The sequence below is a fragment of the Myotis daubentonii genome, chromosome 1, assembly GCF_963259705.1.
Source record: "Myotis daubentonii chromosome 1, mMyoDau2.1, whole genome shotgun sequence".
Lineage (NCBI taxonomy): Eukaryota > Metazoa > Chordata > Mammalia > Chiroptera > Vespertilionidae > Myotis > Myotis daubentonii.
In genome coordinates, this window is record NC_081840.1 from 47,432,901 (window position 1) to 47,458,471 (window position 25,571).

At 40.0% G+C, this 25,571-nt stretch overlaps 1 protein-coding gene and 1 long non-coding RNA gene across 3 annotated transcripts; one reads left to right on the plus strand and one right to left on the minus strand.

Moving 5' to 3' along the window:
* Nucleotides 1-1,630: 1,630 nt before the first annotated feature.
* Nucleotides 1,631-4,597, plus strand: LOC132235988 (uncharacterized). The gene is made up of 2 exons (XR_009453137.1): nt 1,631-2,233; nt 4,283-4,597. It is a non-coding gene; the product is annotated as an uncharacterized LOC132235988 (long non-coding RNA).
* LACTB (lactamase beta) lies at nt 4,007-23,418 on the minus strand. Of its 2 annotated transcripts, none has more exons than XM_059699229.1 (6): nt 22,957-23,415; nt 22,459-22,525; nt 17,568-17,758; nt 16,947-17,298; nt 14,757-14,922; nt 4,007-4,778 (listed from the first exon to the last, which is right to left on the minus strand). In XM_059699229.1, the coding sequence occupies exons 1-6, from the start codon at nt 23,329-23,331 to the stop codon at nt 4,247-4,249; spliced, it is 1,683 nt and encodes a 560-aa protein (XP_059555212.1). In that variant the 5' UTR covers nt 23,332-23,415; the 3' UTR covers nt 4,007-4,246. The 2 variants fall into 2 exon arrangements, 1 of the variants encoding a protein (XP_059555212.1); XR_009453134.1 differs by having other exon boundaries at nt 4,639-4,778; nt 14,757-14,918; nt 22,957-23,418.
* Nucleotides 23,419-25,571: the final 2,153 nt, after the last annotated feature.

Sequence of the window (25,571 nt, forward strand, 5' to 3'; positions counted from 1 at the left end):
CCCAGAGGTTCCCATACTTTCTTGGTTTGTGTGTGTGTGTGTTTGTATTCTTAAGTCCATGAATGTCTTTTTAATTTTCTTATTTCACATTTTAATCCTCAGCAATTTATTGAAATATCAACCTGTTGCCTCCCATATGTGCCCTGATTGGAATTGAACCCATGACTTTTTGGTATATGGGACGACACTCCAACCAATTGAGCCACCTGGCCAGGGCACTTATTTCCCACTTTATATATCATGCTATGTATTTAACAGAGGAGATGCATATAAGCATGACTCTACTATGTCATCCTTCATATTAATTTGTATATTAATGTAAAAGGTGTCATTTTTTTATTTGCAGCCAGATTTACTAATTAAAATCCCAATATATATTTATTTTTGTGCCTTTTATTGGATCTGTAAATTATTTGAAACTTCTTCTTTTTTATGGGAAGGCAAGATAATGGTTAAACAATTTTTAGAGTCGGGTATACCTGGGTTTGAAACAAGTTCAAATGGTCAGTGGTTGTGTGATCTTGAGCAAAAGGAGGTTATTAATTTCTACTTAATAGGGTTGTTTTGAAGATAAAAATGAGACGACATATATAGAATGCTTAGCACAATGCCTGACACAGAGTGCTGTTAATAGAATTTAGCCTAGTCAGAGTGGCCCAGTTGGCTGAGTGTTGTCCCATGCACCCAAAGGTTGCAGTTTCGATTCCTGCTCAGGGCACATACCTAAGTTGCTGGTTCAATCCCTGGAGGCAGCTGATTGGTGTTTCTCATGTGGATGCTTCTCTCTCCTCTCTAAGCATGTCCTTAGGTGGGGATTACTTTTTTTTTTTTTTAAGTGTTTATTTAAATAAAAGGATCTTATCTATTCAAGTACTCTCAAGTTCTACTTTTTCGCCCAAATTATTTACACACCTGTTATCACACCAGAGTATAGTTGTGTTAAATATTGCTGCAAAGCAAGCCACCCCAAATTGTAGTGGCTTAAAATGATGATGATTTATTATTTCTCATGATTCTGAGGGTTGGACTCACTCATGCGGCTGCAGTCAGCTGGAGGCTCAGCTGGTTTGGAAGGTCCAAAATGGCTTCAGTCACATGGCTGGCAGCTGGGGCATCTCAGCTCTCCAGGTGGCCTCCCTGTTCCAGGAAGCTATTAGAGCTGTATTCCATGGCAGCCCTGGGGCAGTGTTCTTAGAGGGTGAAAACAAGCTTGAAGGCCTCCTAAAGCCTGCGCCCTGGAACTTGTACACCATCATTTCCACCACATTCTGGGGGTCAGAGAAGCCACAAAGTCAGCCCAGATTCAAGGGCGTGGACAAACAGGTTCCACCGCTGGCCGGGAAGAGCGGCAAAACCACGTTGCAAAGGAGAAAAGGGGGATGGGGAGAATAAAGGATAAAGGAGGCCTAATATATGGTGATGGAGAATGATTTGACTTTGGGTGGTGGGCACACAATGCCATATACAGATTATGTATCATAGAAATGTACACTTGAAACCTGTATGACCCTACTGACCAGTGTTACCCCAATTAATTTATCTTAAAAAATTACCATTATAGTTGATTGCTTTTAGTCACATATCTAATGTTTAAAATTTAAAATAACATTAAAGGAAGGTATGACATTTTTATATTTATCGAAGAGTATGGATTGAAAAAGTTTACATACATGAATATAAGATCTACAGATCAGCAGAAGCAAGAAAAAAAAGGTGAAATGGATCTGTTTTAGAAAACAGCTTTTTTCATATTTCAACCAACTTAGAGATGTTCATCTATTTACCTTTATGTATTGAAGTGGAGAAACAGGCTTAGGGCTCAGAATGATAGAAAACCCTTTTATTAGAGTGTATAAAAACGATTTCCTTTTGAAATTTTCTGAATTCAATTTAGTCTCCAATATACACACCTATGGCTGTTACAACAAAATTTCCCATATGTCCACACTACAATAAGCTATTTGTGGAGCCAGTCTCCAAGGTAGCTCTCAATGATCCCTACCTCTGGTATTTAGCCTTTGTGTAGTCATCTCTCAAACTGAATCAGGGTTGGTCTGTGTGACCAACAGAATTTGGCATAAATGATGGTATATGATTTCCAATTCTGGATTATAAAATACATTGTGGCTTTTGCCTTTTTCACTCTTCACGCAATCTGAAGGAAGCCATGGAATAGCCAAGCATACCTTGGAGAGACTCATGTGATGAAAAACAGACCTCCTGCCAAAATCCAGTAAGTAAGCCCTCGTGCCTATAGCCACATGGGTGAGCCATCTTGGAATCAGATCCTCTAGCCCCAGTCAAGCCTGATTTTAAGCTATATTACAAAGCTACAATAATCAAAGCAGTATGGTACTGGCATAAAAATAGATCAATGGACTAGAATAGGGAGTCCAGAAATAAATCCTCACTGATATGGTCAACTAATCTACAACAAAGGAGGAAAGACTATACAATGAGGTAAAGATAGTTGCTTCAATAAGTGGCAGTGGGAAAACTGGACAAATAGTACAAAAATAGATTGGACCAACTTTCTTACACCTTGTACAAAAATAAACTCAAAATGGATTAAAGACTTAAATGTAAGACCTGAAACCATAAAAATGCTAGAGGAAAACAGGCAGTAAATTCTTTGATGGTCCTTATAAACTGATGAACAAAAATAGATACAGAGGCAGAGCAGCATCGAACAGACTGTCAAACTACAGCGGGAAGGCTGGGGAGGATTGGGGGGTGGGAGCGGGCGGTAAGAGATAAACCAAAAGACTTGTATGCACGCATATAAGCATAACCAATGGACACAAGACACTGGGGAGTAGGGGAGGCCGGGGGAATGTCAAGGGGGGGAGGGGGGAGGGAAGGAGACATATGTAATACTTTTTGTAATACTTTAAGCAATAAAACAAAATTTATATATATACTAACACTTTAAACAATAAAGAATTTAAATTAAAAAATAAATAAAACCCTGAAAAAAATTCTTTGATGGTCTTAGCAATATCTTTTTGGATATGTCTCCTTGGGCAAGGTAAACAAACAAAAGGGACTACATTAAACTGAAAAGTTTTTACATAGTGAAGAAAACATCAACAAAATAAAAAGACAACCTACTGAATGGGAGAAGATATTCATAAGTGATACATCTGATAAGGAGTTAAACTCCAAAATGTATAAGGAACTCATACAACTAAATGCCAAACCCCCTCTCCCCAAACAATCCAATTAAAAAGTTGGCAGCAGAACAAGTAGCCATTTCTCCAAAGAGGGCATACTCATGGCCCACAGACATATGTAAAGATGCTCAGCATTACTAATTTTCAAGGAAATGCAAATCAAAAACACAATGAGATATCATCTCGAAGCAGTCAGAATAGCTATCATCAAAATACAAAAAAATGAGGATGTGGAGAAAAAGGAGCCCTTGTGCACTATTGGTGGGATTGTAAATTGGTGCACCCACTATGGAAAACTGTATGGAGATTCTTCAAAAAATTAAAAATATAGCTGCAGCATGACCCAACACTTTCATTTCTGGGTATTTATCCAAATAAAATAAAAACGCTAATTCAAAAGGATCTATACACTCCTATGTCCATTTCAGCCTTAATTACAATAGCCAAGATATGGAAGCAACCTAGGTATCCATTGATAGATGAGTGGATAAAGAAGTGGCATATATGTACAACAGAACATTATGCAGCAATAAAAAAGAACAAAATCTTGCTATTTGCAACAACATGGATGGACCTAGATGGTATTATGCTAAGTGAAATAAATCACACAGAAATATAAACACTATTTGATTCCACTTATATGTGGAATCAAAAAAAACCAAAACAAATCTAAATAAACAAAACAAAGCAGGCTCATAGATATGGAGAACAAGCTGGTGGTTATCAAAGGGGAGGTGGTGAGGGGATGGATTTTTTAAAAAGGGAAAAAAGAGCAATATTTGAAGGTTCCTACTGAATGAGATTTTCTCTATTTTACACATTCAAAAAGTGTATTTATCAGAATATTTTATTTCAAGAATTAACTTTTTTCAAAAAGTAAATACAATATTGTTACTTCCCTGAGTATAAAGAACTAACCCTACAATAAAAGTCAATTACAAAATTAAAACAATTAGAGGTACATATTTTCTGCATTCAATTATACTATATTACAAATTTATTCTTAAAAACCTGTTTTTTGGACTTTAGTTAATGTTTAAAAAAGCAAAACAGTTCATTTTGCACCTGTGATGTTAAGGTATGTCTGATCTGTCTTTATCAAATTCCAGGGCAATCTTTAAAGCAGTGCTATTGAGTCCTACAGACTGCATGTTACATATGATGGAAACAACGATTCCCCTTGGAGGAACCTTGTTACATACAGATTCTGCATCCAGTTCTTCAGGAAGGATCAGCAGGACACTACTGGCACCCACGGCACCGCCAGTATGTGAGGCATAATGCCGTTGCTTCCTACAGGAGCCATATGTTTGCTTCTTTTCCACGACACCCCATGCCATTGCATATTTACCCTCTTTATCCCAAGACATCTCTGTGTTAGGGACTGGTGTCCAAATCATAACCATGGTTTCTGGTTTGAGATATCCAGGCAAAAGATTTTCATTTGAGTTCTTAAACAGCCTGACTTGGTAACCATACAGCATTGCATTCCCGAATTTCAGAAGGTCACCCACTGTAGACAGAAATCCACCACCAGCCCACTTATAGGAGTTATCCACGTAAGGTGTGTTGACAAGACGTCTCTTTTTATTGTAAACATAAAATCTAAAATAAAATAAGAATGGTGATTAAAAATTTAATAGTCTATTGTTGACTTTACACATGAAAACGAATAGGAAAATGTACATGAGACAGATTGCATTTCATTGTAGTAATCACACACTCGCAGGAACTAACCACTAATTTTCAGTATAATTCAGATCTTAATGAAATACAAATAACTGAGTAGTCTAATTGCCTTGTGAATTAAAGCATAGAAAGTGGGTTGTTTTTTCTATTGTCATGTTTGCCCATACTGAGTGTATCAAACTTTAAATAACTGCAAAAAATTTAATGATTAAGATTATACATGCCTGGTCAGCATGGCTCAGTGGTTGAGTGTTGACCTATGAACCAGGAGGTCATGGTTTGATTACTGGTCAGAGAACATGCCCAGGTTGCAGGCTTGATCCCTAGTAGGGGATATGCAGGAGGCAGCCAATCAATGATTCCCTCTCATTATTGACATTTTTTTCTCTCCCTCTCCCTTCCTCTCTGAAATAAATTTTAAAAAATGATTACACATGATATATTTGCCACATGCATATGCAGAAACACCTATGGTTTGGCAGAGTCCTTAGACTTAGTGAATCATGTGCCACACATGAACTTTATAAGTAAAAGTGTACACATCAAGATGTTTAGAAATAAGCCCTAACCAGTTTGGCTCAGTAGATAGAGCATCAGCCTGTGGACTGAAGGGTCCCAGGTTCGATTCTGGTCAAGGGCATGTACCTTGGTTGCAGGCACATCCCCAGTAGGGAGTGTGCAGGAGGCAGCTGATCGATGTTGCTCTCTCATTGATGTTTCTAACTCTCTATCCCTCTCCCTTCCTCTCTGTAAAAAATCAATAAAATATATTTTTAAAAAGATGCTTAGAAATAAGATTAATATTTGTAAGGAGACTAGATCTCTTGGCTAAAAGTACCATAGAAATACCATATATAATGATGTGATGTGGTACTTTCTTGGTGTAGTAGCTGGAGTTAGCAAACCTCAGTCTGGACCATAATCTCACCCTTTCTATCTATGCTTATTTTATTTGATTAACAAACACTTATACAGTTCTTACTATGTGCCAAGTATTGTTCTAAGAACTACATACATATGAACTAATTTATTTTTGTAAGAACATTAGGAGATAGGTACTATTATAATTCCTATTTTATAGATGAGGAAACTGAGACCCGGAGACTATAAATAGCTTATACTCCTATAGCTTACACCACATTCACACAGCTTGTAAGTGGCAGAGTGCAAATTTAAACCCAGGCAGTCTGGCATTCCTATTCACTGCTTTAGCATCCTATCTTGTAAAATGAGGACAAAAATATCTATTTGCAGAGTTAGGAATATATGTATGAAACACTGCATATTTCAGGCAGGTACTTAATAAATGATAGTTACGCCCTGACTGGTTTGGCTCAGTGGATAGAGCGTCGGCCTGTGGACTGAAAGGTCCCAGGTTCGATTCCGGCCAAGGGCATAAACCTTGGTTGAGGGCACATCCCCAGTAGGAGGTGTGCAAGAGGCAGCTGATCGAAGTTTCTCTCTCATCGATGTTTCTAACTCTCTATCCCTCTCTCTTCCTCTCTGTGAAAAATCAATAATATATATTTTTTTAAAAAATAAATGATAGTTATTATTTACTCATGCATTCAACAATTATTGGTGGAGCACTCACTCTGTGGCAGGGACTGTTTGGATGCTGGGATAAAGTGTTAAACAAAAGAGATAGTGTCTGACCTCATGAGGTTTCTGTGCTAATGTGAGGAGGCTGTAACATAAATAAGGTAAAAAAATGAAGTCACAAAATAACTAAACAAAAAATGAAACTTGGCTCAGGAGAATCCTTTCTTTCAAGATTCATAATAAAATGATGCTCTTAGGTTTTTAGTTTGCTGACTGTCTCACTCTGATGATCTTCATCTTCATTCTACTTTGGCTATGCAAAGCACTGTCTGACCTGGATCTCACCGTCACGTGGAACTGTTTTATCTTTAAGGTCTCAGACTCAGAAATTTCTTCCTATGACTTCGATTCTTCGAGCTCTTCAGTGAACCTGCTCTCTGCCCTCCCTGTGACCTCCGTCTATTCCCCTCCATCTAGTCCCCCAACTCTTCCATCTCCCCAGGTTTTATGTTCCTACTGATTTCACCGGATTTTCTGTCCTAACCTGAACTAAACCATCCGCCATTTCAACTACTTCAGCTGCCATCTTACTAGCTCCTGTAGGTTCCTCACTCTTCTGACCAATCCTGAATACATATAGGCAACCCTTTCCTTGGTTCCATTATCTGCCAAGAAAGGCTATAGAAATTCATCTAACAAAGGTGACTGATACCAATTCATACTCTTGCTAAGGGTCTTGACTGCTGTTATCAAATCTTTTCATTCTCTTCCTGGTTATTCCCTGGTAATTCTTCATAATAGCTATTCCCAATCTCTTCCACTCTCAGCCCTCTACTCTACCTCAGGCCCAATCAGCAGATAACTGTACCTTTTGTTTTACTGAAAAGATTGAGACCATCCAAAGTGAGCTAGAAACTCCAATCTTTATCCCAAAAGGTATTTACATCATCATCCATTATTTTTCCTTCCCTAGTCACTTAAGAAATGTCCCTGTTATTTTTAAGACTAATTCCACGATCTACATCTTTGCCTCTAAACTTTGCTCCATCAGTTATACTCCCAAGATGATTTATCTCCTTGCAGTCCATTCTCCATGCAGAAGCCTGAGACTGTCTCCTCCTTTTCCCATCCATTGGAAACCCTCCAATGGTTACCACTGTAATGATAATAAAAGCCAACGTTCTTACCATGGCCTATAACACAATCAACGGTTCTCAACAGAGGCAGTACCAACCCCAGAAGCAAAAATTTTGGAGGCATTTTTTTTTTTTCAGTTCTCACAATTATTAGAGGGATTTTACTGACATTTAATAGATAGGGACCCAAAGCTCCTAAATGTCCTGTGGTGCATGGAAAAGTCCCACACAATGGTCCATTCTCCCATATGCTGCAAGACTTTCTGTGCCATGCTGGCAACTTTGACTCCTTCACCTTAGTTTCAAAATGCTCTAGTTTCCTAGATCCTACTGGGGGGGAAACTTTTATCTTTTAAAAAATCCTCGCCCAAGGATATATTTTTAAATTTTTTAAATTGAATTTTAGATGGAGAAGAAGGAAGAAAGAGAGAAAGAGAGACAGACATCAATGGGTTGCCTCTCATACGTTCCCCAAACAGGGATTGAATCCCCAAAGTAGGTATGTGCCCTGATCAGGAATTGAACTCACAACCTTTTGGTGTAGGGGATGATGCTCCAAACAAATGAACCATCCAGCCAGGGCAAAACAACAACACTTTTATCTTTTTATCCTTGTTACATCTTCCAGTTAACTGTCCTTTCTCTCTCATTTACTGCCAAACTATGTAAAACAGTCTAGTCTGCACCTGCTGTTTCCATGCACTCACCTTCTGCATTCATTCAATTCCTTCTAATCTGGCTGCTGTTCTCCCATCACAACTAAATTAGAAGATCTCTATGGGTCATCAAGGATCTTCTAATTCCCTTTTACAGTTCTCATCCTATTTGCCCCCATGTAGCACTATTAACCAGCACTTCCCTGACACTCCCCTCACACAATCCTGCTCTGAGCTCTCTCTTCTAGTTCTAATCCCATATACTCCTCCAAACACTAGTGGTTCCAATTTCTCAGGTCTTTTCTTCTATGGAAATAACTATAAATTTGTACGTGCCACAACCCCGTTCCAAATTTACAACCGGTTTTGGAGAAGGGCAGGAAAGTTGTTTATTAGACTCACCTCTGGACCTCCTACCTCCCAAAATTATATGCTCCCTTAAAAATTCATAATTTTGGAGGGACTGGGGGCATAGTTTGAAAAGTAACTCCTCTTTCTTCCTTCAAGATTCTTATATGTCCCTAAAAGCCCAAGTCATAATATTGAGTGAAGCAAGGGTGGCCATAGGTATGTGCTTTAAAGATTAAAAGAAAAAGTCTACAGCCCGGCCAGCGGGGCTTAGTGGTTGAGCACCAACCTATGAACCAGAGGGTCATGGTTCTATTCCCAGTCAGGGCATATGCCAGGGTTGTGGGCTCAATACCCAGTGTGGGACATGCATGAGGCAGCCAATCATAGATGTTTCTATCTCTCTCTCCTTCTCCCTTCCCTTCTGAAATCAATAAATATATATATATATATATATATATATATATATTTAAAAGAAAGTCTGCAGAGAATCTTAATATGCTCTCTTGAGAACCAATGACTTGATATGTGGTCTTTTCATGTCTCAAAATGAATAAAGCTAAATGAATCTCCTCCAAACCGTCTCATATTTTCCTCTCCATTAAAATCTTGGTTGACTCTCTTGCCCTCTCTTGCCTTAAATAATAAGAAGCTAAACTCTAACATTCTGACTACTGATTACACTTGGAATTCCAAGCCAATCAAATCTAAAAGAAGCCAAATAATAGAAATGTCACTGCTGTAATTAGCTAATCCTATATAATAAAAGGCTAATATGCAAATTGACCAGGCGAGCACCGCTCAGCCAGAAGCCCTGAGCCGGGCTCACAGCTGGTGAGTACAGCAGAGGTGGCGGGAGCCTCTCCCACCTCCGCGGCAGCGCTAAGGACCCCTCGGGGAGTGGGCCTAAGCCGGCAGATGGACATCCCCCAAGGGGTCCCGGATTGAGGGACCCTCCCCCAGTGCACAAATGTCGTGCACCGTGCCTCTAGTTATTAATAATAGAAAGTAACAAAAGAGAGGCCAGACATTATAAGCTTGGCCATCTGGGCAGCTTCACCAGGAAGCTGCAACTTTATACTCCCCAGGAACCACCTGGCCCATTCCCTGCAGATTACTGGGGGAAGAGACTGGACAAAGGGGAGATGGATGCATGCGAAGTAAAGTTGGGGTGCCTGTTAGAGATCATTGGCTAGAGGGGATGGAACAGAGATCATTGGCTAGAGGGGATGGAGCCTATGCAAGCCTGTGAAAATTTTGGAATATATAACCTCCCAGACAAAGGAGTTCTCTCTCTCTCTTAGCTTTTGTGGCTCTCTGGCTCCTCTGGTTTTGCTCCTGCATCCTTGCATTTGCCAGTGTTCCCTACATAGCCATGTGGTCCTACAGGCCACATGGCCCATGGCCATGGGGATCCTAAACTCAATGGACTGATGAACTGCAGCTGGGAACACAAGCTAAACTAGCCCAATGCTGGATTGGATTATGCAAATATGGAACGGAAACTCTGGGCAACGGCTTTAATCCTAGCCCTGCTAAAGACACAGCTGGACTGCTTCCTTGGCAGGACAAAGGGAAATGGAGCCTTGGAAACGCAGGGATATAATTTCATGCAAATAAATGCCACTCATTCTCCTGTGCAAGTCTCAGAAAACTCCTTTTTCTTGTGACATCGCAAGAACCCCACTTTCACGGGCAACTGTTGGGGACACGGAAAGCTCCCCACTGGCAACAGAAATACATTTTCTTATTAAGAAACATAGTTCTTAGAGTGAACTCCATGTCTGTAAACGAGGAGAGAACTACCAGTATATTTTGGCTAATAATCAGCTTTGTGTAAAGCATTTCAAACCACTTATAGCAAGGTTGGAAATTAGAGCTCCTCAGTCATTCCTCCTTTAAAATACAAAACTATGGAGAATTCCAGACTTTAATCTAGAATTTTAAACTTTAAATAGATTTTAGACTTTAATCCCTTGATTCCTTTTCACAGAGGACCAATTAATGGCTTTTCATAAAAATAATTTGTTCAGGGTTATTTTTATAAATAATAAATTTATTTTAATTTCTTAAGGAATTTCTGCTTTAAAAAGAATGGGATATAGACATAAGTTCTGTAGTCATTAATTGGGCTACCTTTGTAACTGAATAACTGATGGAATGATGCCAGATGACAAGCAGCCTCGTCCTACTTACTTAAGAATCTCTAGCTTCTGCACAAGAACATTATATAACCACAGAAATCTATACCTACAAACTTAGAAATTCAGAATACTTTTATTTTGCCCTAGCCAATTTGGCTCAGTGGATAGAGTGTCAGCCTGCTGACTGAAGGGTCCCAGGTTCAATTCTGGTCAAGGGCACATGCCCGGGTTGCGGGCTCCATTCCCAGTAGGGGGTGTGCAGGAGGCAGCCAATCAATGATTCTCTCTCTTCATTGATGTTTCTATTTCCTCTCTTCCTCTCCCTTCCTCTCTGAAATCAATAAAAATATATTTAAAAAATTTTTAATACTTTTATTTTGTAAATGCTTCTTAAATGCCTTTAGAAACAATTATGCACTACTTTGTATTTTATTGTTACGAGAAGTTAAAAAACCCAAAGAATTTAAAATGCATATTATAAAAACCAATCCCACTTTAACATTCAGCTTTAACATCTGGATTGAATCTACTACTAGAGTCTGTCAGCTGAAGGCATAAGAAACAAGACTTAATTTTAGAAGATAATCTAGAAAATAAAGATAATAAAAATAATACCAGAAAGTAAAGACCATATCTATACTGTCAAAGTACAGCAAACACTTCAGAAAACATTCTACTTGATTTTGGTCTCATCCAATTATAAAGAGATTTTTGTTGCAACTATTGTGCCGGGCATGTGCCCTTGACCAGAATTGAACCTGGGACCCAAAGTCTAATAATAAGTTAATGCACTGACTAAGGATTCTCATATCAACAAACTGAGTGTCTTTCTGTGGCAAGAACATTCACTCCACTCCCTTGTGGTTATTTGCTTAAAGGGTTATTTAGTTTATTTGCCTATACAGAATATACTAGTACTTGCTATACAGAGTCAATATACCTATTTGCATACATAGAATCAATATTCTTATTCTTTCATTAAAAAAAAAAACAAAACACAACCCAATTTTATTCAGGAGAGCAATGTACCCAGCTATAAACTAGTTTCTCTGCATTCTTATTAAAAGAAGAGAAAGTATGTTTTTATTGTTTTATGTTTTAGAGAGAGAAGGGAGAGGGAGAGAGAGAAACACCGACACCAGCGACCTTCTGGTGCATGGGACAGATGCTCAACCATCTGAGCCACACTGGCCAGGGCTCTCTCTGCCTGCTTTACCATACAGCTAAGTGTGGCCTGTAGCTAAAATTCTGACCAAAGAAATGTAAATAGTATTTTGGGGTGGGATTTTGGGGAAATACCTTAACAGGTGACAGACACTGAGAAGCACTATTTTAAACACACAAATGTACACAGAAAAGTGATAAAGACAATAAATATTTGGGATACAATAACTCTAAAAGACTTGGTCAGGATAGCATAAACATGTTAACTTTATGATTATGATCAAGGAGTCAGCATGAGCTGACATTCTAACCACTTAGTCACACCGGCCAGGGTGAAGGTTGTTTGTTTTCTTTTTTAAATACATATATGGAAATGATTCCTTTACTCCCTGAACTCTCTCTAAAAAAAAGAAAAAAGGTAGTCCTTTTAAACTCTTTTAAATAATTATTACAGAGAAAGAAAAAAGAAAAGCAAGCAAGCCTTGGCAGGTGGCTCATCATCTCATGGTTGGAGCATTATCTCATGCTCAGAAAAGTTGCTGGTTCGATTCCCCTGTCAGGGCACATGCTTAGGTTTCAGGTTTGATCCCCAGTAGAGGTGTGAACAGGAGATAATCCATTGGTGATGTTTCTCTCATACATGGATCTCTCTCTCTCTCTCTCTCTCTCTCTCTCTCTCTCTCTCTCTCTCTCTCTCTCTCTCTCTCTTCTATCTCTCTATCTCTACCTCTCTAGAATCAGTAAAATATGTCCTCAGGTGAGAATTAAAAAAAACACAACAGACTTGACTTGTATAGGCCCAAGTACATAATGTATCAATTAAAATAAAAACAAAGAAAATGGACAGAACATTTTCCTAGATAACAATCTTTCCAACCTATTTTATTTCAGCACTCCATTAATCTAACTAAAATGAATCACCCCTGTAGCACCAGTGGGTACTACCAAAATCTGAAGAAAAAACTCAAAGCAGATAGGAACCTTTTATAATATAAATGGAAGTCCACTGCCTTTTTAAAAAAAAAAAAACAAAAAAAAAAAACAGCAAAAAACAGGGGCTAAAATAAAATTAACTCTTCATCACATGCCATATTTTGATTTTTGTGCTAGTTATAAATTAATCACTCATTAAGAAAACAGCAAACAAATGATAGCTGCTCTGCAGTCTATACATTCATAGATCCATAATTTTCAGTTTAGAAAAGAAGCCCAATGATATATAATTTTCTCCTCTCCCTTATATAAAAGTCTAGGCATTCATTATCAAATGCCTAGATCTAAATCAAAATAAGGTCATGCATCTATGCCATCTTTATTAGAGAATCTTTTTTAGATTCAATTGACAACCTATGGCATTTGCCAATTTTTCTTATACTTTCCAGTAAAATATAATGTTGGACAAAAACCCCCCACCAAAAAACCCTAAGAGTCTCTGAACTGGTTGAGAACTACAGGCCATTTAAAAAAAAAATTAAAATTCATTGCTTGCTACTAACCCAAATTCTTTTAGGTCCAAAAAAAAGTCTCCTTCAGGCTGACTAGCAATGCACATTTAAGCCCTTTAAATAAGCTGATTAACTCCAAATGATAATTTAACTAAACACAACAGAGGATTAAACAAAACTAGTGTGGAGATAGGAAGATAAAGCTAAAAACATTCCACCATTTCATCTATTTCAAGTGCCATTAAACCATTTAAAGCATGTACTAATGGAAATAGGCAACAGTTGATTAAATTTTACTTTTCTAACAAATCAAATTAGAGTAAAATGGAAAAGTCATTAGCTTCAAAATTTTCTCTCAATGCCCCTTTACAGGTTACTAATAAAATTACAATAAATTTTTCACTTTCTATATTTCAATGAAATTACTTCCAAAATTTTATAGTGCAGAAAACTGGCAGGTACCATCTCAACAAAGCAATTAAAATTACCATCACCAATAATAGGACAAACTGACATCATTACAGTTCAGCTATAAAGAACATTATTTGGACAATTGACAAAATGTGAATAATGCCTGTAGATTTGATAAAGCATTGTGTCAATGTTAATTTCCTGAATATCCTGGTTTTTAGAAAATACACATTTAAGTATTTACCAGTAAAGCAGAGGTTCTCAACCTGTGGGTCGCGACCCCTTTGGGGGTTTAACGACCCTTTCACAGGGGTCGCCTAAGACAATGGGAAAACACATATATAATTACATACTGTTTTTGTGATTAATCACTATGCTTTAATTATGTTCCATTTGTAACAATGAAATTGGGGGTCACCACAACATGGGAACTGTATTAAAGGGTCACGGCGTTAGGAAGGTTGAGAACCACTGCAGTAAAGGCATACCATGCCTGCAACTTATTTTCAAATGGTTCAGGAAAAGAAAACCAAAAACATATAGATAAAAAACAAAACAAAAAACAAACAAAAAAAACCCAAAACATATAGATAGATAAAGCAAATGTGGTAAAATGATAACATTTGTAGAATCTGGGTGAAGAGTATGTGGAAATTCTTTATATTTATAACTTATTCTTATAACTTTTCTATATAAAATTATTTCAAAATAAAAGTTAAAACAATTAAAAATAACAAAAGATAAATAAATAAAGCATTAGTTTATAAACACTTAAGAAAAAGAGATGGTTAAAGAGCAAATTATAGATGCCAATGATGGGTGCAATTTTGGTTTAATTATTCATGTGGTTAAATTATTATTGCTGCCTTTCATCTAAGGATCTTGGGACTATTTTACAAACACACTTTATAAATGGAAAAACAGACATGTAGAAAAGCTTCCAAAATGTGACAAGTTGATTTTGGAAAGAAGATAAAATTTGAGTTTTAATTGATAACAGAGTATTAAGATGTGATATAGTAAGACACACCAACAAATATTCACTTACCTTGCTCTGTTGTAAATCACTGGTTCATGTTCTTCCTGCACAGTTGTCAGCATATCCAATTCATGGAATATTTTCTGCATATAGTCCAAAAATTTATATCCGGAAGCTCTTTCAATTATGGCTGCCAGTAGGGTATAGCCAAAAGTTGAATACAAAAACTGACTACCTTGAGACATCATTGCAAGGAGAATAAAAGAGAATACGATTCATTATTATTTAAATATATGTAAAATACTTTTCCATTAAAAACTGGTATATACCTTAAAACTGGAATATTTTACTTCAACATTTATAAAACATCATGGATGAGATATTAGTCATCTCTGTAATGGCCCTACTTATTCCATGTGCCTAACACAAGAATAAAATGATGATCAATATGTTTACAATTTCACATGCATCTACTCCTTTCTATGATAAAAAATAAGCAAATGATCCTACCTCAAACATAATAAAAATTCTACAAACTGGCAACAAAATAGGAAGAGAAAGAAAAACAAATTTGGATTCTTTGAGTCAACTATCTTGTTCCTAATGTACCTATTCCCTATTGCTTAAGGCATAAATAGTTATATAAGTTATTTTAATAAAACATATCTATATATATAAAATCCTAAGCAACCAGCCGACTGGCCAACTGGCCGGTAGCTATGATGCGCACTGACCACCAGGGGGCAGATGCTCAGTGCAGGAGCGGAAACCACAGGCATGGAAACATGGAACAGACTGATGAATCTCAGAGGGAAGGGGAGAAGGTGAGAAGAGATTAACCAAAGATCTTATCTGCATACTAGAGGCCCGGTCAGGTCCCTGGGCCTGGCCTGCAGGGATCAAGCTGAAACCAGCTCTCCGACATCCCCTGAGGGGTCCCGGAGAGGGCACAGGCTAAGCCGAGGGACCCCACTGGTGCACAAATCCATGCACCAGATCTCTAGTATAGATATAAAAACCTTATTCCAAATACATATTAATCCTACCAGACCTGAGGCCCTGAACCTAACTGTCCCCTGTACCTGGGCTCCTGAGCATTAAAGAGAAAAAACCAACATGATATAGAAAAATGTTAGTTACATGCAAACAAGTGGTTAGAATAAGATGGAACTTGGAGACATTGTAGAAAATAGGTCTATCTTTCATCTACCTTTCATCTAGCGCCAATATTCCACCTTTGTGTGGAAATTACCGAAAAATCGGTATAGTGGTCTGGTTATACATATTCAAATATATACCTTTATCTCATTTTGGATTCAGGAAATGTAGATTGTACCATCTGTACTAAAAATGGGTGAGAACCTTATTTTTAAAGACAAAATCCATAATCATTTCTTTGCCGTTACTGGTTATATCTATGTAATATCTACTCATGGTAGAAACATCTTTTAATATGAAAATGGAATAAAAAAATCTATGGTAAATTTCTTTAAAGCTATGAAGTAGTTTCAGTAGGCATCATACCAAAAAATATACAAAAACGAAGAGAGTTATTTTTATATATTAGTTATTTTTGGAAGTAAAATTAAGTTGATGAACACTGATTTCTTTTAAGAAATGAAGGCACAAAATAAGTTGAGCAATTTAAGGTCTAACTAAGCCCGGCTGGCATGGCTCAGTGATTCAGCTTCAATCTATGAATCAGGAGGTTACAGTTTGATTCCCTGTCAAAGCACATGCCCGGGTTGCAGGTTCAATTCCCAGTGGGGAACATGCAGGAGGCAGTTAATCAATAATTCTCTCTTATCATTGATGTTTCTCTCTCTCTCTCTCTCTCTCTCTCTTCCCTCTCTGCAATCAATAAAGATATATTTTTAAAAATAAAGTCTAATTAAAAAACAAGATACTAGCAATACATTATCACATCCACTTTGATCCAGATTTTGTTTGGAGAACTATTATTCCAACATTTCTACATAATCTTTCACAAATATTTTGATATTTAGAATCTAGTAAATGACTGGGTAGCCTCCATGAGGCTAAATCTAAACAAGTAGCTGCCTGGATGTTAGGCAGGAACTATGCTCTATGCTTTTAACTACTGTTAAGAAATGCAGACAAAAGGCAAGCAATGGACTGACAACAAAATCCATGCCACAATCATCTGCTACATCTAAAGCACTCGGTGGTATTTTCCACTTTCTGAAAATTAACACTTCAATAATGATGAGTTTGCTACGAGAGGGAATTAACACTCACCAGGTTTAAAGAACAAAGGGTCATTTTTAAATAATTTTAGGGATTCAATTGAATTTTCAAACTTCTCTTTCAAATACAATTCGTCTTGTTCAAAATCATTTTTTTTCTTGACAGGTTTGGAATTCCGGCCTTTGGCTTCATTATCCTGCTCTATCTTAGCTTTAGCAAAGTCATTCTTTTCATTATTTTTGTCTCCTTTATCTTTTAACTCTTTTCCTTGGTCGGATTCCATCATCTCTTTCATCATCTTCAAGGCTTTATAAGCTTTCTCTTCTTTCACCTTTTTCATGTCCTTTTCATAATGACGAATTCCACTTAAATGGGAAATCAATAATCTTGTTGTGATAGAAACCTAATTGTAAAAATATGAAAATTAATTACATTACTAAACTATAATAAAAAGTTAGTAGCCTTGGAATAATGCCTCAGTAATATTTTCCATTTTAAACTGCTATTGAAAAAATATGTAATATATACATCTTTAGTTTTAAATTTCAGAAAATCTCGATTATCATGTGGATAAAAAAAGTTAACAATAATTTAAAACAAACCAAAGAATCCTATGCAATCTTTTCAACCATTAAACATGCCACTTGTAAAATGAACTGTGAGTTTCATTACCTTTTCACCTTCATATTCTTTTTCTGGGAATTCAGGAACATAATGTTGTACTGGAATATCAAGATCAAGTTTTCCTGTTTCCCACAATTTGGCAATAGCAACCATGGTAAGGCTTTTGCTGATACTGGCAATTCTCATAACTGTCTCTGGTTTGCATGGTACACGGTTCTCAATATCGGCATAGCCTAAGCCTTTGAAAAAAAGCGAAAAGTCACCATTAATAACCTTCAAAGTCAAAGGAATCTTGAAAAACTGAAATAATACTATCTTAAAATTTCCTGTATATTCATCTGAAGGAAAGATATTCCACTATTATAAGTTAATGAAAACTTAACATGAAAGGGATAAGTCTTTTTTTTAAAAAATTAAATCTTTATTGTTCAGATTATTACAGTTGTTCCTCTTTTTCCCCCACCATAGCTCCCCTCGACCGGGTTCCCACCCCACCCTCTGCCCTTACCCCCGCCACCCACTATTCTCATCCATAGGTGTACAATTTTTGTCCAGTCTCTTCCCATACCCCCCACACCCCTTTCTCCCCCACCCCCCGAGAATAATAGTCCACTCCCTTTCTATGCCCCTGATTCTATTATATTCACCAGTTTATTCTGTTCATCAGATTATTTATTCACTTGATTTTTAGATTCACTTGTTGATAGATGTGTATATGTTGTTCATAATTTGTATCTTTACCTTTTTCTTCTTCTTCCTCTTCTTAAAGGATACCTTTCAGCATTTCATATAATACTGGTTTGGTGGTGATGATCTCCTTTAGCTTTTTCTTATCTGTGAAGCTCTTTATCTGACCTTCAATTCTGAATGATAGCTTTGCTGGGTAAAGTAATCTAAGTTGTAGGTTCTTGGTATTCATCACTTTGAATATTTCTTGCCACTCCCTTCTGGCCTGCAAAGTTTCTGTTGAGAAATCAGCTGACAGTCGTATGGGTATTCCCTTGTAGGTAACTGAGTTTCTTTCTCTTGCTGTTTTTAAGATTCTCTCTTTGTCTTTTGCTCTTGGCATTTTAATTATGATGTGTCTTGGTGTGGTCCTCTTTGGATTCCTTTTGTTTGGGGTTCTCTGCGCTTCCTGGACTTGTAAGTCTATTTCTTTCACCAGGTGGGGGAAGTTTTCTGTCATTATTTCTTCAAATAGGTTTTCAATATCTTGCTCTCTCTCTTCTTCTGGCAGCCCCATAATTTGGATGTTGGTACGCTTGAAGCTGTCCCAGAGGATCCTTACACTACCTTCATATTTTTGGATTCTGTTTTCTTTTTTCTTTTCTGGTTGGGTGATTTTTGCTTCTTCGCATTTCAAATCTTTGACTTGATTCTTGCGATCCTCTCATCTGCTGTTGGAATTCTGCATAATATCCTTTATTTCAGTCAGTGTATGCTTAATTTCTAGTTGGTCCTCTTTCATAACCTTGAGGATCTCACTAGATTTCTTGAGGGTCTCACTAAATTTATCGGCGGTTTCTAGAAAATTCTTGAAAAACCTTATAACCGTGGTTTTGAACTCAATATCCAGTAGTTTGCTTTCCTCCATTTCTGTCATTTGTGTCCTATTTCTTTGTCTTCACATTTTTTGTGCTTCCCTGTGTTGATGGAGTGGCTTTCTGTGCTAGGTGTCCTCTACGGCCCAGTGGCTCAGCCTCCCCAATTACCTGAGGTGGACATTCTTGGTGCACCCCCTTGTGGGCTTTGTGCACAGTCTTCTTGTAGTTAAGCCTTGATTGTTGTAGGTATCACTGGGAGGAATTGACCTCCAGGCCAATTGGCTGTGAGAATAAGCTGTGTCTGCAGTGGGAGAACTTCTGAGCTAGAGACACTTTTCTGGGGCAAGACTTGCTTCAGTGGGGCTTTGGTGCTCACTGAGTCTGCCCCCTGAGTGTGTCCCTTATGGATCTGAGGAGTTGTAATCTGGATGGTCCCACTCTGACCACTGAGTACACTGGCTCTTGGATCTCTAAGGAGGTGCTAATTTAGCCTCTGCCTGAGGCTACCCAGCAGGAGCTATGGAGAGATTCCTCTTCTTCTTTTTTTAAAAAAATATATTTTATTGATTTTTTACAGAGAGGAAGGGAGAGGGCTAGAGAGTTAGAAACATCGATGAGAGAGAAACATCGATCAGCTGCCTCCTGCACACGCCCCACTGGGCATGTGCCTGCAACCAAGGTACATGCCCTTGACCGGAATTGAACCTGGGACCCTTGATTCTGCAGGCCGATGCTCTATTCACTGAGCCAAACCAGCTAGGGTGAGATTCCTCTTCTTTGTTTGGGATTTGGAGGTGCCCAGATGAGGCCCAGCTGTGAAGCAATGCAAGCAGCTGTGGGGCCTTGGCCCTTCTTTTGGAAGTTCTGGGTCTCTCTGATTCAACTGCAGTTTGTTAGGTAATTTTCAGGTTGCAAAAGGCCAGGCCTTTCATATGCAAAAGCCTCTGTGCACAGCTTGGGTGGGGTGGGGTGGGGTCTCAGGGGATCAACAGGGCAGAGCAAGCAGCTATGGCTGCTCCCCAGTTCTACCCTAAGAGACCCCGCATCTCAGTGTCCTGGTAATCACTGCAAGCACCTCTGAAAGAATGCCGCCCTCGAGTTCTGCCGATGCCAGACAGTCCAGTTTCTCCCCGTATGAGTCTGGGTCCCCAGAGACTCACCCAGAACTGGAGTTCAGAGCAGTTGGGAGCTTGAGACCCCCCCCAATTGAAAAAGACAACCGTGTCCTCAGCTGCCAGCCCTTTCCGCGTGCACCTCTGTACCTCTGCACTTTACTTCCACACCTCCTCTGAGTCTCAGTGCTTTTCTCTTTCCTTCTAGTTGTAGAATTTCCACTCAGCCAGCCTTCCTGTGGTTCTGGATGATGTCCGTTTTGTCTTTTAGTTGTATTTTTTAAGTGGTTGTGCGAGGCAGCAATTTCCAGTGTTTACCTGTGCCGCATCGAATACGAGCATTCTTATCCCGCAGGCTGCCTCTCCTTTCTAATGCGATCGCAAGGGATAAGTCTTAACATGGACAACAGTAAGTCTAACAACTTAACCTTATAACTAAACAGAATTGTGCCTTGTACAGAATAGTAATTTTCCATCTGATTCAAACACTAATTTTTCTTAGCTTATCTAAGCAATTTGGTTATACCACATTTCTAATAAATTACTCTTCATTCTTTAAAGAAAACATCATTGTTGTTCAGATTATATTTATTCTTGAGCGAGTTTCCACTGAATTCCTGAAAATACCCATCCAGTTAAAAATAAGTGAAAAGAGGTCCTGCAAATCCACTTTAGCTATCAATTCAATTCAGCTGCAAATCAGGGGGGTGGGGGGGACCCACAATAACGTACCACCAATTTAAAGCTCATTCTGGAAAAAAAATTAAGTTTGATTTAATCTTCTGGACAGGTTGAAAGTAGAATCCTAAGAGATATAAAGACTGAGATCTGAAAAGAAAAAAAAAAGGGGTACAAGGATTGTTTTTAAACTGTAAAGGGATTATGCTAAAATATTTGCATAAAAACGAAGCCCCCACCCATAAAGCTGACATTTATATAATTTTGGTTACAATATTTTTCATAAATCAGGCATACAGATTAGGCTATACCTATATTTGGAGGAAGAATCATTTTTCTTTAAATTCACTTCCCTACTGCCCCCATAGTAAGAGTAAATAAGTACTACTTCATTTAAATAATGTCTGAAACAAAATTTCCTAAAAGTATGGTTCTTTAAAACCTAGGATGACCAGTTGGACCAATCTGTGTTGAATGAAGAAGTAAATCAAGTTATAAAATATGATTTGATAAAAGTATCATAAAATGATTAGAAATCCCTTTCCCAAAGGTTCTAGCTTTTTGTTTCAAAAAATAGCTACTACCTCTGCCTACTCAAAAAAAGTAATAAAGTAGATCATAAACTCATTAAGGACAGGAATGACTTTTACAGGATAGGCGACTCAAATTGTTGACTGAATTAAAAAGAAAAACACAAAATTCTGATGTTTTATCTACTCACTAGAGCAGTGGTTCTCAACCTTCTGGCCCTTTAAATACAGTTCCTCATGTTGTGACTCAACCATAATATTATTTTCGTTGCTACTTCATAACTGTAATGTTGCTACTGTTATGAATCGTAATGTAAATATCTGATACGCAGGATGGTCTTAGGCGACCCCTGTAAAGGGTCGTTTCACCGCCAAAGGGGTCTTGACCCACAGGTTGAGAACCGCTGCACTAGAGGCCTGGTGCACGAAATTCCTGCACTGAGGCAGGGGGTGGGGGTGGGGGGGGGAGTGTCTCTCAGCCTGGCCTGCCCCCTCTCACAGTCCAGGACCCCACGAGGAGCGGGCCTAAGCCAGCAGTTGACCTCCCTCTTGCAGTCCCAGTCGCCTTGCTCCTTATCCCCTTGGCTCCCTGCTCCTTAGCACTGCCCCAGAGGTGAGAGAGGCTCCCGCCACCACAGTGGGGTTGCCAGCTGTGAGCCTGGCTCAGGGCTTCTGGCTGAGGAGCACTCCCCCTGGTGGTCAGTGCACGTCATAGCGACCACTGGTTCGGCTTTGGTCGTTTTGCATATTAATTGCCCTTTTATTATATAGGAAAGGAGGACAACGGTTATCTACAAGCATGCAGTTAACAGGCTGTTCTATATACAACTTTCAGAACAATAAATCCAGTCCTTTTAGAGTGGGCGTAGAAACAAGCTATTTTTAAGACTCCAACTTACTCATTAGTTACATTTTAAATCTTACGGATAGAAAACTCCATACATTATTCTGTTGGACACATTTTTCTCCACAACATGGATAATTTCACGAAGGGCATTTCATGAGATTCACTCCAAGTAGTAAAACATCAAGATGTCATTCACCAACTGGCACAAGAACACTTTTCTGAGCCTACCTTCTGACCAGATTTCTTTTCCATCTACAGAGACTCCCACCACGATGCCAGGGGCGCCCACCTCATCCTAAGAGCAAGGGGGAAGGAACAGACAGTTCAGAGACTCCAGGAAATACCTCGCGGGGACCATGGGCACTGTTACCCGGGCGTCTCCAGGCCCCGCCCCGACACGCCCCTCTGTGCGCCCCGCCCACCCCGGCCGCGCCCCGCCCACCTCGGCTGCGCCCCGCCTACTTCGGCAGCGCCCCGCCCACCCCGGCAGCGCCCCGCCCACTTCGGCGGCAGTTCTGTGCTAACCCGAGAGGTGTGCCGAATTGGCACCCCGAAAAGGGAAGGGCGGTGACCTCCCCGAATTGGGCAACCCCCCAAGAGCGTCTGACCATGGCTTTCTCGGAAGCTGACCGTGGGTCGCCCAGGCTGGGGTGGGCTCGGCCCGGGGAGATGACCCCGAGGGGCCCCCTCCGGGGTCCCGGCCGCCGGCGCCCCGCGTCGCAGTACCTTGATCCGGTGCAGCAGGTCGCGGCTGCTGTCAATTGCTCGGGCGTAGCGCCTGGGCGGGGACGCCGTCGGGGTCTGAGGAGACCGAGGGGCGAGGGGCTGCTCCCGCGGCGGCGGCTGCTCGGCCTGGGGCGACGCCTCGGGGTCGGGGTCCGGGGCCGCGGGGGGCGTCGCGGGGGCGGCGCCCCTCAGCGCTCCCGCCAGCTTCACCCCGAGCGCCAGCCCCAGCCCCAGCCCGAGGCCCCCGGCCCAGCCGGGCCCGAGCCGCGGCAGCCCGGACCCCGCGCGCTGGTGGGCTCCGCGCCTCGGGCAGCCCCAGGCCCAGCCCCGCGGGGTCGCGGCCCGGGTCGTCACGGCCAAGAGGAGTCGGTACATGGCGCCCCCGGAGACCCGCAGCCTCTGTGATCGCTCGGGCCGGGCGGCAGAGGCGCTGGGGAAGGAAAAGGGGAAGGAGGGGGAGGAGGGGGAGGAGGGGAGGAGGGGAGGGACGGTACGGAGGGATGGGAGGGCGGGACAGGACCGGCGGAGGGCGGCGACCGCGCTCAGGCCCGAGCAGTCGACGCCCGAGGGCGGAGCGCCGAGCGCATCGAGCCCTTCCTGCTTCCGTCCCCGGGCGGGTCTCTAGACCTGAGGTCTCTCTCCACCTCTTCCCCTCCCGGATCCAGTGCCACCTCCTCGGGAAGCCCGCCCAGTCCCTGTTCCCTCGGGGTGCGCGCCCCCCTGGACCGCCGGCGCACGGGGCCTCAGCATCACTTCGCACTGTGTTCTCGGAACAACGCGATTCCTCGGGGACGGGACCCCTGCGCCCTCCGCGCCTGCGGCAGCACCGCATCTCCTTCCCCCAGGACCCTCTGTTCTCTCCCTTCCCTTCTCCATAGTCTGTGTCTCATTTCAGCTCGTAAGGCTCTTGTAAAAATTTATTTCCGGGAGTCTAGAGCCACACCACATCAAACACATTAAGTTATATCCAGGCCTTTTATCATTATTATTTGTTGTTGGAAAGGTTCAAAAAGTTTTGCACTTGAAAATGTTTTATCCAAAATAACTCATACAATTTACAGTTAGTGATGATTTCTGGCACCTGTAGATGATCAGATATTCTTGTGAAATAAGACATCTAACCTCAAATTGCTACAAAATGTAAAAGGTGTATAATCCTAATTGAACAAGGACATAATGTTAATTTTGAAGATTATTAAACGGCCACTCCAATGTTACAATTTTATCTTTATACTTTGGGATACACACACACACACACACACACACATTTCTGAAAGATTTTTGAAAGCTTTTGGCCTTAGGTACCGGGGCAATGGACCCAATATATAAAACTAGAGGCCGATGCACAAACTTCCTGCAAGAGTAGGCCTTCCTTCCCCCAGCTGCCGGCACTGGCTTCCCTCCGGCACCCGGACCGGACCGGGCTTCCCTGGCAGCCCCGGCTTCATCTGGAAGGACCTCCAGTCTAATTAGCATATTATGTTTTTATTATTATAGATGAGCCTGTCTTTTCTTGCAGGTGGAATATAGAGTTTATAGGCTTGAATTGACAAGCTGTTGTCAAGAGAAAAAAAACCTGTTAACATCTTGAGGTAATAATTGTTTAACTGGAGGAAAAGGCAATAATGGTAATCACATTTAGTCAGGAGGTGAAGTAACAACAAAGACCACAACCCCCAAGAGATCAGGGAATCCTAGGACCCAGAGAATTTAACAAAGGAACTCACAAAGGTCTCTGGAGCACCACCTGCTGTTAGAGTGGACAAGTGCACTCTGTCAAAATGGTATTGGAGGTTCCCATCTTAGGGGTCCCACTACTCCAAGCACATGACAGAGAGAGAAAAGAATATATTAAAGAGGATAAATTAAAAGAATACATTAAGAGAATATAAAAAGAATATATTAAAGCCAGTGGTGGTTATAATAAGTGTTGACTATATCATTATTTTTAAAAATTATGCATAGACATTTTATGCATTTTTCTATACATTTCCAAAATATATGAAGGAAAATATTTCTAAGGAAGACTGGCAACAAAATCAATAATCAAAAAGTGAAATCACCTGAGACAAAGGAAAGCAGTAGAACAGTCCATAGGAAAAGTGAAAAAAAGAGACCATTCCCTGTCTAAAAAAAACCCCCAATATGTTGATAGAAAACAATATGTTTTTTAAAACAACAATTAGATACCACTGCACACCTATTGTAGTAGTCAAAATCCAGAACACTGACACCACCACCAATGCTGGTGAGGCTATGGGGCAACAGTATTCTCATCCTTTGCTGGTGGGAGTGTAAAATGATACAGCCACTTTGGAAGATAGCTTAGTGATTTCTTATAAACTAAACATATTCTTACCATTGATCCAACAATCATGTTCCTTGGTATTTATTTACCCAAAGGAGTTGAAAATTTATGTCCACACAAAAACTTGCACATGGATGTTTACAGAAGCGTTATTAATAATTGCTAAAACTTGGAAGCAAACAGGATGAATGAATACATAAGCTTTGGTACATTCAGATAATGGAATGTTATTCAGCAGTGGAGAAAAAAAAAAGAGCTATCGAGGCATGAAAAGACATGGAAGAAACTTTAATGCATGTTACTAAGT